This window comes from Aricia agestis, chromosome 22 (genome assembly GCF_905147365.1).
Source record: "Aricia agestis chromosome 22, ilAriAges1.1, whole genome shotgun sequence".
In the NCBI taxonomy this organism is placed as follows: Eukaryota; Metazoa; Arthropoda; class Insecta; order Lepidoptera; family Lycaenidae; genus Aricia; species Aricia agestis.
This window is the reverse complement of record NC_056427.1, coordinates 5,951,110-5,965,211: the sequence shown is the minus strand read 5'-3', so window position 1 is coordinate 5,965,211 and position 14,102 is coordinate 5,951,110. Positions and strand designations below refer to the sequence as shown.

General features: G+C 37.3%; 1 protein-coding gene across 2 annotated transcripts; it reads right to left on the bottom strand.

Moving 5' to 3' along the window:
- Positions 1-75: 75 nt before the first annotated feature.
- Positions 76-13,477, bottom strand: LOC121738151 (protein FAM98A). Of its 2 annotated transcripts, none has more exons than XM_042130037.1 (11): positions 13,342-13,477; positions 12,533-12,765; positions 12,179-12,312; positions 11,454-11,589; positions 10,675-10,829; positions 7,614-7,814; positions 5,860-5,943; positions 4,070-4,175; positions 3,784-3,898; positions 2,221-2,339; positions 76-269 (listed from the first exon to the last, which is right to left on the bottom strand). In XM_042130037.1, exons 1-11 carry the CDS (start codon positions 13,377-13,379, stop codon positions 133-135), a joined length of 1,458 nt encoding a protein of 485 aa, XP_041985971.1. In that variant the 5' UTR covers positions 13,380-13,477; the 3' UTR covers positions 76-132. The 2 variants fall into 2 exon arrangements, with proteins under 2 accessions (XP_041985971.1, XP_041985972.1); XM_042130038.1 differs by having other exon boundaries at positions 3,784-3,895.
- Positions 13,478-14,102: the final 625 nt, after the last annotated feature.

Genomic DNA, 14,102 nt, shown 5'->3' with positions numbered 1-14,102 from the left:
ACGTATATTTTTCACACCAACTTCGGTTTCGTTTGACAGCTCGAGATTGTTGCTCTATTCCGCTAGGTATATTAACTTTATGGTTTGACCGATCTTAAAGTTAAACACAGCCTATATACACTACTAATCATGTCAACGTCTCTGGTACCCGCCTCTGCCTCGTCTGTTGTCAGTCCTATCGTCATGTTCGTTTTGGTACCGGCTGTACCCGCTCTGGTACCCCTGGCTGCCTTGGTTGCTTTGGTATCCGCTGGTGTAGCCGCCGCCTCCTAAGAAAAGGAAAAAAAAATATTTACCTTTTTACTAAAGATATTTATGCAGCATTATCACTATTTAAGTAGTACTATTAGAGAAAATTATCCATTTACAACAGGGTTATGTCAAATCAACGTTAGTCGTGATTCGTCGGCTGGTTTGACATAATAATAGGCATGATGACTATTTTTTTTCTTATTGGTAATTGAAAGAACCTTAAAAAATAGAAAAATCGCTGAAATAATTACTCTGATAGCTTAAAAATTCACCAAGATATGACAATTCAAACATCTCATAAAATAGACCTGCCCGAAACGCTCCATACAAAGTGCTACGAAAGTATGACGTCACTCTTTGGTATAGTTTGTACGCATCGGGAGAGAACTTTGTTCGACAGGTATATTAAATATTGCGTTTATGAAAGTTGTTTCATAACGAAAGTTGCTTTTAATTGCATAAGTTATCGAATGGTATACAAATATTAAGAAATTTAATTGAAAAAAAAATTCGACTGGAATATCCAAATTTGAAGGCGCATAACAAAAAAAAATACAAATGCTTTACCGTAAAATTTTTTTACCGTGATTTCTTTATTTTATTAAGAAAATTTGCTAATCTTTGACCTTGTCATCATCCCTATTATCACAACAAAATTACGTAGGTCCACCAGCTGCCTGTAAATCAAATCCCCCGATATATTAGCTGTGAAAATATTTTTATCAGGAATAATTAATAGGGTGTGAATAATATGTTGAATCCACGGTCGTACCCAGGTTCTGGATCAGGGGTAGGCAAATCAGATTTTATATAAGATAGGTGTTATATAAAGAATAAAAAAATATACATATTTTTTATATGTATAATTTCTTTAACCAGGTACTTATACATTGTCTATTTTAAAAGTAATTTTCAAGGGTCTTCGGCAAATCGGTTTATTACGTCTCCTGTGAAAGAATCGCTCATATCTTTTATAAGTTTTCTATGAAAGTGGCTGCCCCCCTCTGCCCCCCCTCGATACGCCTATGGTTCTATGGTTGAATTCATACTATACCAGGCCTGTCCCACTCGCGCGTGTGGGTATCGAACTGTAAGTAGGTCTAGGGGGGCAGATCACTAGGGACTCACAAGCGAGCGTGAGTGGTGACGCACGCGCAAGATTATTTCGTCGCATATATCTACGTACTGATTTAACCGCTGTGACAGAATTGTGATTAATCTGATAAATATGAACAATTGAAAAAAGGCCAAAGAAATATTTCAATAAGGTAATTTAAGACTTTAAAATACAAAAAAAGATAACTTTTTATCCGGGAAAAATGTACGGTTCCCGTGCAATAAACGCATTTTGGCGAACTCCGGGCGTCATCTAGTAAGTATAATAATTCCGTGGTCTAGTAGTATAGAGCGCGGCACTTGACGTCGTGGGTTCGATTCCCGCGTTGGAGACATGTTATTTCCAAGTTTCGTTAAGACAGTGCAGGCTGATCACCTGATTGTCTGACAAGTAAGATGATCCATGCGTCGGATGGGCATGTAAAAAGTCGGTCCTGCGCCTGATCTCTCGCCAGTCGTGTCGGTCTTCCGTCCCCGTGGGTTATGAGAGTAAAGGAATAGAGATTGCCCTTGTGTACTGCGCACACACTTGGGCACTATAAAATTACTGCTGCGTAGCTGGTCTGGTTTCAATGAAACCGGCCACCGTCACCGAAACCGGTGTGGGAGCTATTATCTTGTATCTTTAAACGAGCAATTCTTGTATATATATAATATATATGTATATAATTGTAATCTCGGAACGGCTTCAACGATTTTCATGAAATTTAGTATATAGGGGGTTTCGGGGGTGATAAATCGATCTAGCTAGGAATCATTTTTAGAAAATGTCATTTTATTCGTGTTTTATCGAATACCGAGCAAGGCTCGGTCAAATTGCTAGTTATTATTATTATAATAATTAATTAATACCTTGGCTTTGGTAGGTCTGTTGTTGATACTGGTTATAGTTTTGGTTGCTGTAGTTGTTCTGGCTATAACCACCAGGTGGCACTTCATATGTTTGGTAGTTCCGCTGTTGTGATTGTGCTCTGAAATTTACAGATTACATTTTTGAATTAAAATTACGAAAAAAAAAAAAGTAAAACTAAACATTATTACATTTGCATTAGTGACTAAAAATCAACTATTTAATCTATATCTATACATATTATAAAACCAAGTCGCTTTTTTTCTCTCATGTCCCTTTGTTTCCTTTAATCTTTAAAACTACGCAACGGATTTTGATGATTCTTTCAGTGTTAGATAGCCCATTTATCGAGGAAAGTATATGCTAAATCGAGAAAGTATAGGTAAATATAGGCTATATTTTATCACGTTAAGACTAATAGGATCGAAGAAATAGAGGAAAATGTGGAAAAAACGGGGAAAATAATTTGAAAGGGCTTCTCACGCAAAAATTACTGTAGTTACTGGAGCAATTTTTATGTTATTTGGCACATATAAGAAGTAGACCACGTGAAGGATCATAGGCTATCGATTTCAATCATTTTTTCAGTGGCTATATATTTTATACCCGTGCGACGCCGGGGCGGGTCGCTAGTTATTAATACAATTAAAATCGATAATAAAAAAAAAACATAAAACCTGCGGGGCTAAAATTGTCACATTCAGCAATTCCTCTTAATCAATTCCCAAAATGAATTGTCAAAACTGACAAACTCACGAATGTCAAGTTAGTACGAATTTAGACATCTGAATTGCCATGACAGTGTCAATTTTGCGATAAAAAAAAAAGAATTCATATTATGATTCATAATATGATTCTCCAAAGCCATCGTTATGACATAAATCGCGAATAATATGACATAAATAAAACTCTAAGGTTGGGTTGCACCAACTAACTTTAAGTATACTAACTTTAACTACAATGCAAAATGACAAATCTTTGGTTAAGGTGGACACCATCAAGACGCCATATTTAACCATAGAGCTCGACATGCTTTAAATGCACGTGGCGAAAAAAGGAACTAACGCTGTCATCATACAAAAACGCCATTTTTGACAGTTCTCCTTTACCAGCAGCGCCCCCGCCCACGTTCATTTATAACCTTGTTGGAACTTGGACCAGCTGTCATCTGTCAATTTCTCCGGTCAAACTTAAGGTTAAAGTCAAAGCTAAATTTAGCCTTAACTATAACCATAACTTTAACCACGCATCTGGTGCAACCCACACTAAAACTAAAATGCATCAAGTCGTTTGGCTGTAGAACATGCCAAACATATATATACTGCTAAAAAAGTTAACCTTTTTGTACACTCGGGTAACAGAATAAAATAATTACATGGATTTTCTTAGTATATCCTAAAACAATGTTTTGTTCTTGTCCATCTTACCAATATCACAAATCAGAAAAGGACAAAACAAGATGTTAAATAATTATTAAAAAAAACTTTTCAACGAAATATAAATAAGATTAAAATCCTTCTTACCAGAGGCGGATCAACATTCATTTGTAAGGGGCACCTACTAACCTCTGATCGGCGCCCTGGTTGTATCCGCCCTGCACCCGCCCCCCGCGCCCGCCACGGTAGCCGCCCTGGCCCTGGCCTTGGTCTTGGTTACCTTGGCCTTGGCCTTGGTAGTCTGCTAGTGAGAATAAAAATCATTTATTTGCAGGAAACACTGTTATGGTAAGAAAGGTCAAACCTTTGCTTTTTGATTAGTAAAATAATTGATTAGTTTATAATAATAATCATTATTAAAACTTATAAATAAGTAATTATTTTAGATGTTTTAAAAACAATTAAAGTGTCTGACCTTGGCCTTGTCCCTGGTGCCCCTGTCCCTGACTGAATCCGCCTCTGCCGCCGCCTCTGCCGCTACCCCTGCCACCGCCCCCACCGCGTCCGCCTCTGCCGCCACCCTGTTTAATAAAAAATAAATTAAATTTATGTTTATTTCAGGCTCAACTCCTACAAAACATTACTTAATATTATTTATACTTTGAGTCCGAATTTTTGTCGCAACGGAGTTGCGGGCGTCATCCAGCGACTTTATTATCGCTCGGCGAAATTTTCATACTTCCGTTGTCACTGAGCGATCTTAAACTTATAATAATAATAATTTATTTATTTTGTCACCACAATAATAATATTACACTTATATCATAACAATTAAATAATTTGTTCAGTATTTGTGGGGAGACTGGAGTTTGGAGTCTTTAACTAAGCGGTGTCATGTCAATGGATCTTGCACGACAGAGCAAGATTGAAACATCAATCTTGCTCTGTCGTGCAAGATTCATTGAACGTTTATTCAGTCAGCGCGCACGTCTCGACTTGATTACACCGGAGCGGTTGTGCAAAAATGCCTCATTGTGCAGTGTCTATTTGAAAAAACAAAAGTACGAAAGTGAATCGGTCAAAAGGAGGTATTTCTTGCCACGGGTAAGTTATATATTGGTTCTAACTAAAAAGGAAAGCAAAAATTTACACGAGCGATTCCTTAGCAACGGACGCGCGTCGCTGTTCTATCTTGATTTATTTCTGTGGTCCCACACATTAACTGTCCGCCAGCAGGCTCTGGTCGGCGGCGCGGCGGCCTGACAGTCATTGACCGTCAATAAAAAATCTACAAAATCGTCAGGGGAATTATTGTGGGTCTAAAGTCTTTTCCGATTAACGGCCAGGCGACGGCCTGCCGGCGAACTGTTAGGGCCCTTAAGACACCAGGCCTTCATCCCTAGTATAAGTTTATTTTGTTGTTTTCAAACGTCTTTATTACCATAAAAAATCTAAAACTACATATTTAGGTGTACATTATTAAAATTCCTAAAAGTAATTAACAATAGTTAGCAGATACAAAAATCTTTTTCAACTTTATGGCACTGTAATTTAGAACTATAACTTGGTAGATTATTATTATTAGAGATGTGCCGATCATGACTTTGGCCGACTAGCCGACTAGCCGATTAGTCGGCTGCAAAGAAGCCGACTAATCAGCCGACTAGCAAGCCGATCATGGCTACTTTTTGTAACACATTTTTTACTGCTGGTTATACTCGCGGGTAAGTTACACACGCCGCCTGCAAAGGTGTCGGATGGTGTTATATTTACTTCGCGTACGTTATTGTTTAATCAATCTTGATCTAATACTTAATACCTAATTTGTTGTTAATAATAATAATAATAAAATAATAAAATATCTTTTTATTCAAAATGGGTATCATGATACACTTTTTGAAAGTCGAACGAAGAAACTACGTTGCCTACCACCGGTTCGGGAACTACCCCTATGTTAACTATATTAAAAAAATATTTCTTTACTAGCAAGTAATTTCAGAAACACTTCATTAAAGTAAGACTTATGAAGTGTGATATGAACAAATTATAAATAATCAAGGTTTTTATAATGTAATAATTTCAAAAATTAAAAAAGTAATAAGCCGGATCGTCGGCGCTTTTTGCCGACTATTCGCCGACTACAAAAGTGGCCGGATAGTCGGCTTTACCGACAAGTCGGCACATCTCTAATTATTATCATAGTAATAATATCTACCATGTATAAGTACACATTAATATTCAAAATCTATGCACAGCTCGTATTACCTGTGGCGCTGACCTCTGTTGCCACGACGGCATCTCTGGTGGTGGGGGCTGCTGCTCATTGGGCCTCCCGCCTCGGTCTGGCACCTGAAAGTCACCGAGTATGGCAGATATTGGGTATTGATGGTCGGTTCAATTGAAACCAGGCACTGAAAATCATCGGATATTAAAGGTTCGCGCACACTTTGTCGGCGCGTGCCGGGGCGGGTCGGGGCGCAGCGCAGCGCAAAATGCGCTATAGCACACTATGGCCGGGTCTGGTCGCATCGCATTGACGGGTTTTAACGCTCACTGTACCGGGGCGGGTCGGCGCGCAATGCATTGACGGATTTTGAGCCGAGGCTTGCCAGGCCGCATCGTATCACATCCACGCACCGCTTGCTATAGCCGGAGCGCAGCGGGTCTTCTCCGGCCGTGTCGCATTGACGGAAATCCGCCGAGCAAAAATCCGCGCCGATGCGCCCCGGCACAGTGTGCGATACGCGCATCCGCTTCCATACACATTGTATGGAGGCGGATTTTTGCGATGCGCCCCGGCACGGCCCGCCTCAGTGTGCTCACTCCTTAAAGCGTATTTGGTAACGACTAACGATAGATACTACGAATGATAAAAACTAGGAAAGAGTGACCGTGTCAAAAAATTTGTTCCACGAGTCTACAAAATGAGACCCGAATACATGCATACTTCTATACATATATCTATATATATTATATAAAACTCAAAGGTGACTGACTGACTGATCGACATAGTGATCTATCAACGCACAGCCCAAACCACTGGACGGATCGGCCTGAAATTTGGCATGCAGGTAGATGTTATGACGTAGGCATCCGCTAAGAAAGGATTTTGATAAATTCCAACCTCAAGAGGTTCAAATAGGGGATGAAAGTTTGTATATAATAAATAATAATACTTCTTAACGCGAGCGAAGCCGCGGGCAAAAGCTCGTTATGCATGTAATCGGTACACAATTTTGTGTAATTTTTTACAACGGCTTTATTTCGTAAATTTGAGTGTTAGTGTTTCGTAGCTATTGCCATATTCAGTGTGCGAAAAGGAACCAAATTCAAAACGGTTGAAGTATGGGAGTTATGTTTCCTTAGTTTTTATTATTCGTAGGTCTGGTCTAAGCCACAAGGAAAGTCACAAAACTTTACTTTATCTAATATATATAAAATTCACACACATTCACAGTGTCTGTGCGCGCTATAAAGTTAATATACCAACAATAGAGCAACAATCTCGAGCTGTCAAACGAAACCAACATTGGTTTTCATCTGTGTGAAAAATATGTGTACGTATACACTTACACAAGCATGATTGAACATGAATTCTATGAGATTGAATTGTCAACGTGCGGCACGTGCCGACTGGACGTCAAAAAAAGAGCGCTGCTGTCATGTATCACACGTCTTTTTTTACCACGCAGTGTTACTGATAGTGACATCTCTCTTGCTCAGGCCTTTGTTTCTCTATTCCGCTAGGTATATTAACTTTATGGTGCGCGCACAACAGCTCAACCGATTTTAATAAAATAATATGTACATTCGTTAGTCCTGTGAATAGGTTTTCATCTACTTTTTATATTGATACTAGAAATAATTTATATGGCAAAACAACCTTTGCCGGGTCACAAGATAAACATTAAAATTGTATCAGAATCAGAATCGTTTATTTCAGGAAATTATGTACCTGTACTGGGAGTCAATGACCGCTACCGCCATGTTTCGCCGAGTACAGTATGAATGAAACTCACCCGTCCAATCAACACTTTGTTCACATCGCTTTGTGTGTTCTTCCTGACGCTTGCGCTGGATGTCTTCTCCACTTGTAGCAGCGACGTCCTGGCCGCCAAGAAGTCTGACAGCAGGATGTCCGGTTTTACCTTGAGATGGTCCTTCTTGGGACGGTACACTGATTGTATTGTGTCCTTCTTGGATTTCAGTCGGTCGGACCACTGTAAAGAATTTGAATGTTAAATTAAGAAATAACAAAAATAGATATGAGAGTGAGAAATGTAGAAACAATCAAAGCACTGGAACCTACTTAAAAACTATGTATACTAATATTGTAAAATATGCGAAAGTGTCTGTCTGCAGGGCCGGTTTTAGCACTACCAGCGCCCTGGGCGCGATTTCTTCGGCGCCCATGGTGCTGGTAGTGCTAAAAAAAGGCAGCACCCTGGGCGGTAGCCAAGCGTCCCCCCCCCCCCCCCCCACCTAACACCGCTATTGTCTGTTAACTCTTTACGCCCAAACTGCTGAAACGATATTGCTGAAATTTGGTATGGAGATGCTTTGAGTCCTGGGATAGGACATACGAAAAATGTATGGCTCCTGGAAGATAAACAAATTTTAGCGGAACGGAGTTGCGGGCGTCATCTAGTCTTTCATAAAATAGATAAGCCAATCAGTTGTTGTAAATTGACGATCTCTGTGGCTCAGTTGGTGGTCTGTTGGTAGCTCAAGCCGGGGATCGCGGGTTCCAATCCCGCCGACGGAACAAAAAGTTTTCAAAGTTCCTGGGTCTCACATCCATATGTGTATGATATAATAAAAATCTTAAATATATGTATAGTATAAAAGTATTAAATATTTTTCCATTGTCTGGTACCCGTAACACAAGTCCCTCAGGCACGGGACCAGACTGATGTGGTGTGAAGCGTCCATAGATATTATATTATTATTATTAAATTTGGGTTTGATCATGATAAACTATAGCTAAGAACACCCTTTACCATGGCAGCTTTCAAACATGTCACAGTGTTTGTGCGAGAACTCCTCCAAAACGGCTTAACCGATTTTAATCAAATTTTGTATGTACTTACATTCATAAGGGGGATATTAGATTATCATATATATTGGATCCGACATCATTGAGTCAATGATATTGGATAATGTAATATAGACATATGATTCATTTCTTCCTTGATCATAGATTTTTGACATTTGCTGAGAGATTGGATCCAATACGGTCATAGAAATAGGTGTTGCCAGTTATTTAATATAAAAAAGAGTTTTTAATTTCTTGTTCGTTAATATGTTTCAAATAATGTAATGTAATTATTTTTCTAATTATATGCTTGGATAATCTTGCAGAAATAACAAAAAACAAGCCATATTAAAAATGATGATGTCTATTGACACATCGAATTCCCTGAGATCTAGTAACCCTGACGTCAATACCTGTCAGCGTTAGCGCTCTCCATTGGCTATTGAAACCACATATGACGTAAAATAGGATCAATGAAATATGATAATGTAATACGCAGATATGATCAAATGATAATATATATTGGATCCTATATATGACCATAGAAATTATCCAATATAAATGATAATGTAATACCCCCCTTAGACCTGACAATTATTTTTCATCTTAGAGAATTAGAATTAGGTTTTTATCCACTTTTTATAATGATACTAGAAAAAATATATATGACAAAACATTTGCTGGGTCAGCTAGTTTATTATACAAGGTGCAATTAAATCTTCCTGCCAAATTTTTTCCAAGGCGTATCATTAGGACATATTTTATCCCATTTGAAATCGTTGCAGAACGGTCACTCGCGGTGCGAGGGAATGAGCGGGGGTGACGCGGGGGGAGGCGCGCGCGCTCGCGACGCGTCGTATCCATTAATTGTAGTGTTTTTTTAGAATAACATTCGGTAGCTATTTCTTAACATTTTAGTACTGAGTGACTATAAAAGAAAAAATACGTGTATTTTTATTTACTGCATATGAAGCCATTTCTGGCTCTTCAGAATAAACATTTTTTCCTGCCTTTATTATAATGAGAATGGATTATATATTTTCACTCCTATATCAACTACTTCTCCTTGGATCGAAACGTATTTTCTTTCACTTTTTAGCGGCGCAGGCGCATGAAACAGACGAAGTGAAATTTTATGCGACTTTGACGATGTATAATAGTAAAAAAAAGTACGATATTAGTGTGTTTAAAAATCTAATTATAATATTCAAAGGTTCTTTTTACTTTCCGTAATATTTGTTTTACTATAGATTTGGTTTTTCTGCTATATTTTCTGACTTTTCCGTGGGAGTCACTTCTGGCTTCGTATGCATTCACCGATCTTACTTGCACGCTTTTATGGTACCAATAAGTTTACAAGAACTATCCCTGGTGATGATTTCATTAGTGATAAATTAGGATCTGACTCGAATGAGGATAAATTACCGTTTTCTAACTTTCTCTTATTCCAATACAATAAAAGCTTGGTTATTGTGGCGATATGTGGCAGTCCAACTAGTACAATTATGCATGACAATTATGCATCGCACTATCTAAGTTTTCTAAACGTGTCGGATAATATATTCTTACATAATTCATAAATGTACCACTTCGGCCTGACCGAAAAAACACCCTTGACCTGTCGGAAGGGCTTTCTTTGCGGCCTCCACCATTTGACCACATTAGTAACCCTCGACAAAAACACTCTTACTTCATTAAAATTAATAATTTTGTTTCGATCATATATAAAATGTGAAAATTGTTACGTTTTCTTATGCCTAAACGAGAAAATAAACTGCTTCAAAGACTTTTACAAAGCTAAATTCTGTACTTGTTACGCATAGGAAGCCATTAATGGCTTCTAAAATTATTTTCTAAAATAAGGTACCAAAAATTTTTTTTCCTAATAATTTTCTTAATTACCCCTTATGAAGCAATATTAACCAGCAAAACATTTTTATCTTCATTCTATCATAATACATGCAATAGAGGGTTAACAAGGATCAATATATCAAAATTTGGCAGGAAGGTTTAATTGCACCCTGTAATAGCAATGATATACCAACCTCACAACTCTGTATGGTACACTCCAGTCTAGTGATCAACGTCTCTCTCCTGCACTTGTACTCTCTGTACATCTCATTGTATATGGTCTCTAGATTCTTCCAATCTTTGTCTGTTAGCGCTTTGTTGTATAGCGGCTTACCTACTAAAGTTTCACCTGAAATACAAAATTTATGATACATTATAGATAATAATTATTATGTAGTTATAATTAATAATATTATAAAGTAGAATTTTCAGTAGCCTGTATGTTACAATAATTGGTAATTACCATCCCATTAGAATTAAATCAGTTAGCATTGTAAAATATCTTGGCTGAATTCTATTGTTCAGCATGAATTATTTTTATTTTATTGAAAAGATACACCATATATATTGTGACAATATTCAAAGCTTAGGACTAGCACATTTTGTTTTATACTAACATAATAGTCAGTTATTACTTATTAGTGTATAGTCTGTTAAAAAAGTGAAGAAATTAAAAAGTGGCAACATCGTAGTGTCATCCCTTTCAAATCAATCTAAAGTATAGTTTTCACAGAGCCAGTACTGGCTGCCAATAAGACTGGCAGCCAGTATTGGCTTGGTATATGTCGCGTGTGAACAGTTTGGCCTGGCTTGAAAAACTGTTCACACGCGGCATATACCAAGCCAATACTGGCTGCCAGTCTTATTGGCAGCCAGTACTGGCTCTGTGAAAAGTATACTTAATGGCCCATGGCCCAGGCGCCCACGATTACAGTATAGCCAAACTTTTTTGTGAACTACTATGTATAATTACCTTCTTTCTGTATAGTTTCTCTCAATTTAATCTCCAGCTTATTGAATAAAACCTCTGGAGTGATGTTTGGTGGTGGTTTGTTGAATTTTAGAGTGATGAGTATGTCCTTCAGATCTTTTGCAGTTGGTGATTCTTGCTGTGGAAAAAATGTTTCAATTGAGTATTATTTTAGGGGACTGGCAAGCTACTTGTTAGCTAGAAGTAGCAAATACTGACATTTAGGCCGCGTTTCCACTGACGCGGAGCGGAGCTTAGCAGTGCCTGAGTTGACCAATCGTGCTATTCCAGCGGAATGACAGTGAAGCGGAGCGAAGATTTCGAGCATGGTGATTGGTCAATTCAGCACCGCTAAGCCCCTCTCCGCTCCGCGTCAGTGGAAACGCGGCCTTAAAATTCAAAGCAGTAGCAGGCATCTTAAACAATTTCAAATGATTTTTTTACATGTTTTTCTCATTCACTTGTAATGGAAGATTTTTATTAAAATATTCACTATACTTTTATTACATTTATAAAGATATTATGTGACACATAAATGCAGCTGGTTTTTTATAATAATTAATAAATGGTTATTGGTTATGTTATTTTGTTTATTTTATTAGACCCCTTATTTTATCTATGCAAAAGTATTACTTATAAAGTAATTATTTATAACTAATACTTAAAAAGTTACTAGTTTTTTTTTTCTATGGAAACAACATAAATATTACAACCATAAATATTCTTACCATAACAATATCCATTCCCGGTTTCTCTTTAGGACAGTCCACGCTGACCATCCTCGCTGCCATCAGCTCTGAGATGAGGTAATCTAGAAGCAGCAGTCTGTCTTCATGCGTTTGGAGTCTCGATGACATATGTCCTAAAAATAAATATTACTATAGTCTTCGGGGAATGTAAGTGATGGTCAAAATGGACAATCTTCTGATTGAGCAAGGTGTGCTTAGTCTGTCAGGCATGCTTTCAATAAGGGGGTTCTTTTAAGGGGGTTAAACTTGTGGCAAAAACTTGTGTATTACTTTTTTGTGTTCTCCCATTACCTTTAGCTAAATACAATTGAAATAAAAAGTAAAAAAAAATACCTGTTATCAACTTCTTATACGGACAGCCAATTTCTTTTAAAAATGAGCTCAATTCGAGCAGAAACGAGCTGGATTCGTCCGGGTTGTCCATCATACTAACTGTCTCCTCTAATTTACATAGCTTCTTAAGTTCCTCGGCTAGTATATGTACCAGCTTTGTATATTCTAGGGATTTAGGGCCACCGTCTAGGGCTTTAGCAAATGCCGCTTCATCGTTGAGTGGGCCTTCATAGCTACAATTAATAAGTAATAAAAATATGACTATAACATAAGCAAACAAATTATATATCCTTTGTTACATTTTTTTTAAGTTTATGGCACTTTATGTTATATGAATTCTCTCATATGTGAATGTATTGATAAATTCATCCTTTATCCTTTTATATTAATAAATCCAAGTGTGTCTATCTGTCTGTTACCTCTTCACGCCCAAACTGCTGAACCGATTTAGTTAAAATAGGGTATGGAGGTACATTGAGTTCCGGGAAAGGACATAGGATCCCAGAAAAATGTACGGTTCCCGCGCAATAAATGTTCTCTGGTGCAACGGAGTTGCGGGCGTCGTCATAGTAGTTTTATTAATATTTAATAAGCTTTGTGATGCGGACAACTGCCGGTGGCATATTGTTACGAAATTGTTGGGGAAAACATAATTTTTATTGGCATTTTTTAAAATAGTGTATTGATTTCAAGCGCGCAGTCTATTGTCTCTTAATATTAATTTTCAGCGTAAGACACGGTTTAAGTATTCAAAGGAAGAAGAAAATAAGAACAGAATTTACGCTAAAGACATAACCTCTGTGACTTACCCCAGATCGTTCAAACCATCTATTATATCGTTCTCCATCTTTGGCTAGATTATACAAATATTCTAGATCACGCTTATTTCTTGTATTTTATTTATAATTACTATAAAAAGTTATAATCGTAAGCATAATTTTGGCCGAACACCACAGATTACTAGCCGAACACTGGATAAAGCTAGACCTTTTCTGTCAGTTGTCAACGTCAAAATTCATAGACAAACGTAAAAAAAATAGTTTACTACAAGTTATAGAGATGGCGCTAGCATGCAGTTTTATAATGGTTTTATATATTAAGTCTATGGTTTTTTGCATTGAGGTACTATAGACTTTATCTATGGTTTTTTGCATTGTTTGAATTTTCGTTTGATTTTCATAAAAAGCGGACGTATCCAAAAAATAAAATAACATGTCCTGGATACTCAATGAATTATGAATGACATATAAATAGAAATTCTAAAATATAAATGCTAGATAATAAAACGCACTTGGAGCTCGCTCTCTTACAGTTTACGATTACGTAGTTCCTTAATTTAAAGGTAATTCTCACCGAGACAGTGCAATAATACTTTATCTATGCAGTGCAGTGCTGCTCGAAAATATGTGTTTCCATGTTTTATGATAAGTAATTTTATAATTGTTGGCTATAAGCCATCCCCATGCCATCCCTTAATTTTGAATCCTGAATGAATAAATATTAACTAAATGCACCTTCAACGAAACTTCAAACTATAGTTTCCCAACGTAGGTATCTCCACACCAAATTT

Excerpts from the sequence above, each read along its gene's own strand:
- LOC121738151 (XM_042130037.1), bottom strand. The coding sequence starts at position 13,379 with ATGGAGAACGATATAATAGATGGTTTGAACGATCTGGG. Across the intron at positions 5,944-7,613 it reads ACAAAGTGTTGATTGGACGG|GTGCCAGACCGAGGCGGGAG; the intron begins GTGAGTTTCATT and ends GGTGACTTTCAG. Across the intron at positions 4,176-5,859 it reads AACAGAGGTCAGCGCCACAG|GGTGGCGGCAGAGGCGGACG; the intron begins GTAATACGAGCT and ends TTTATTAAACAG.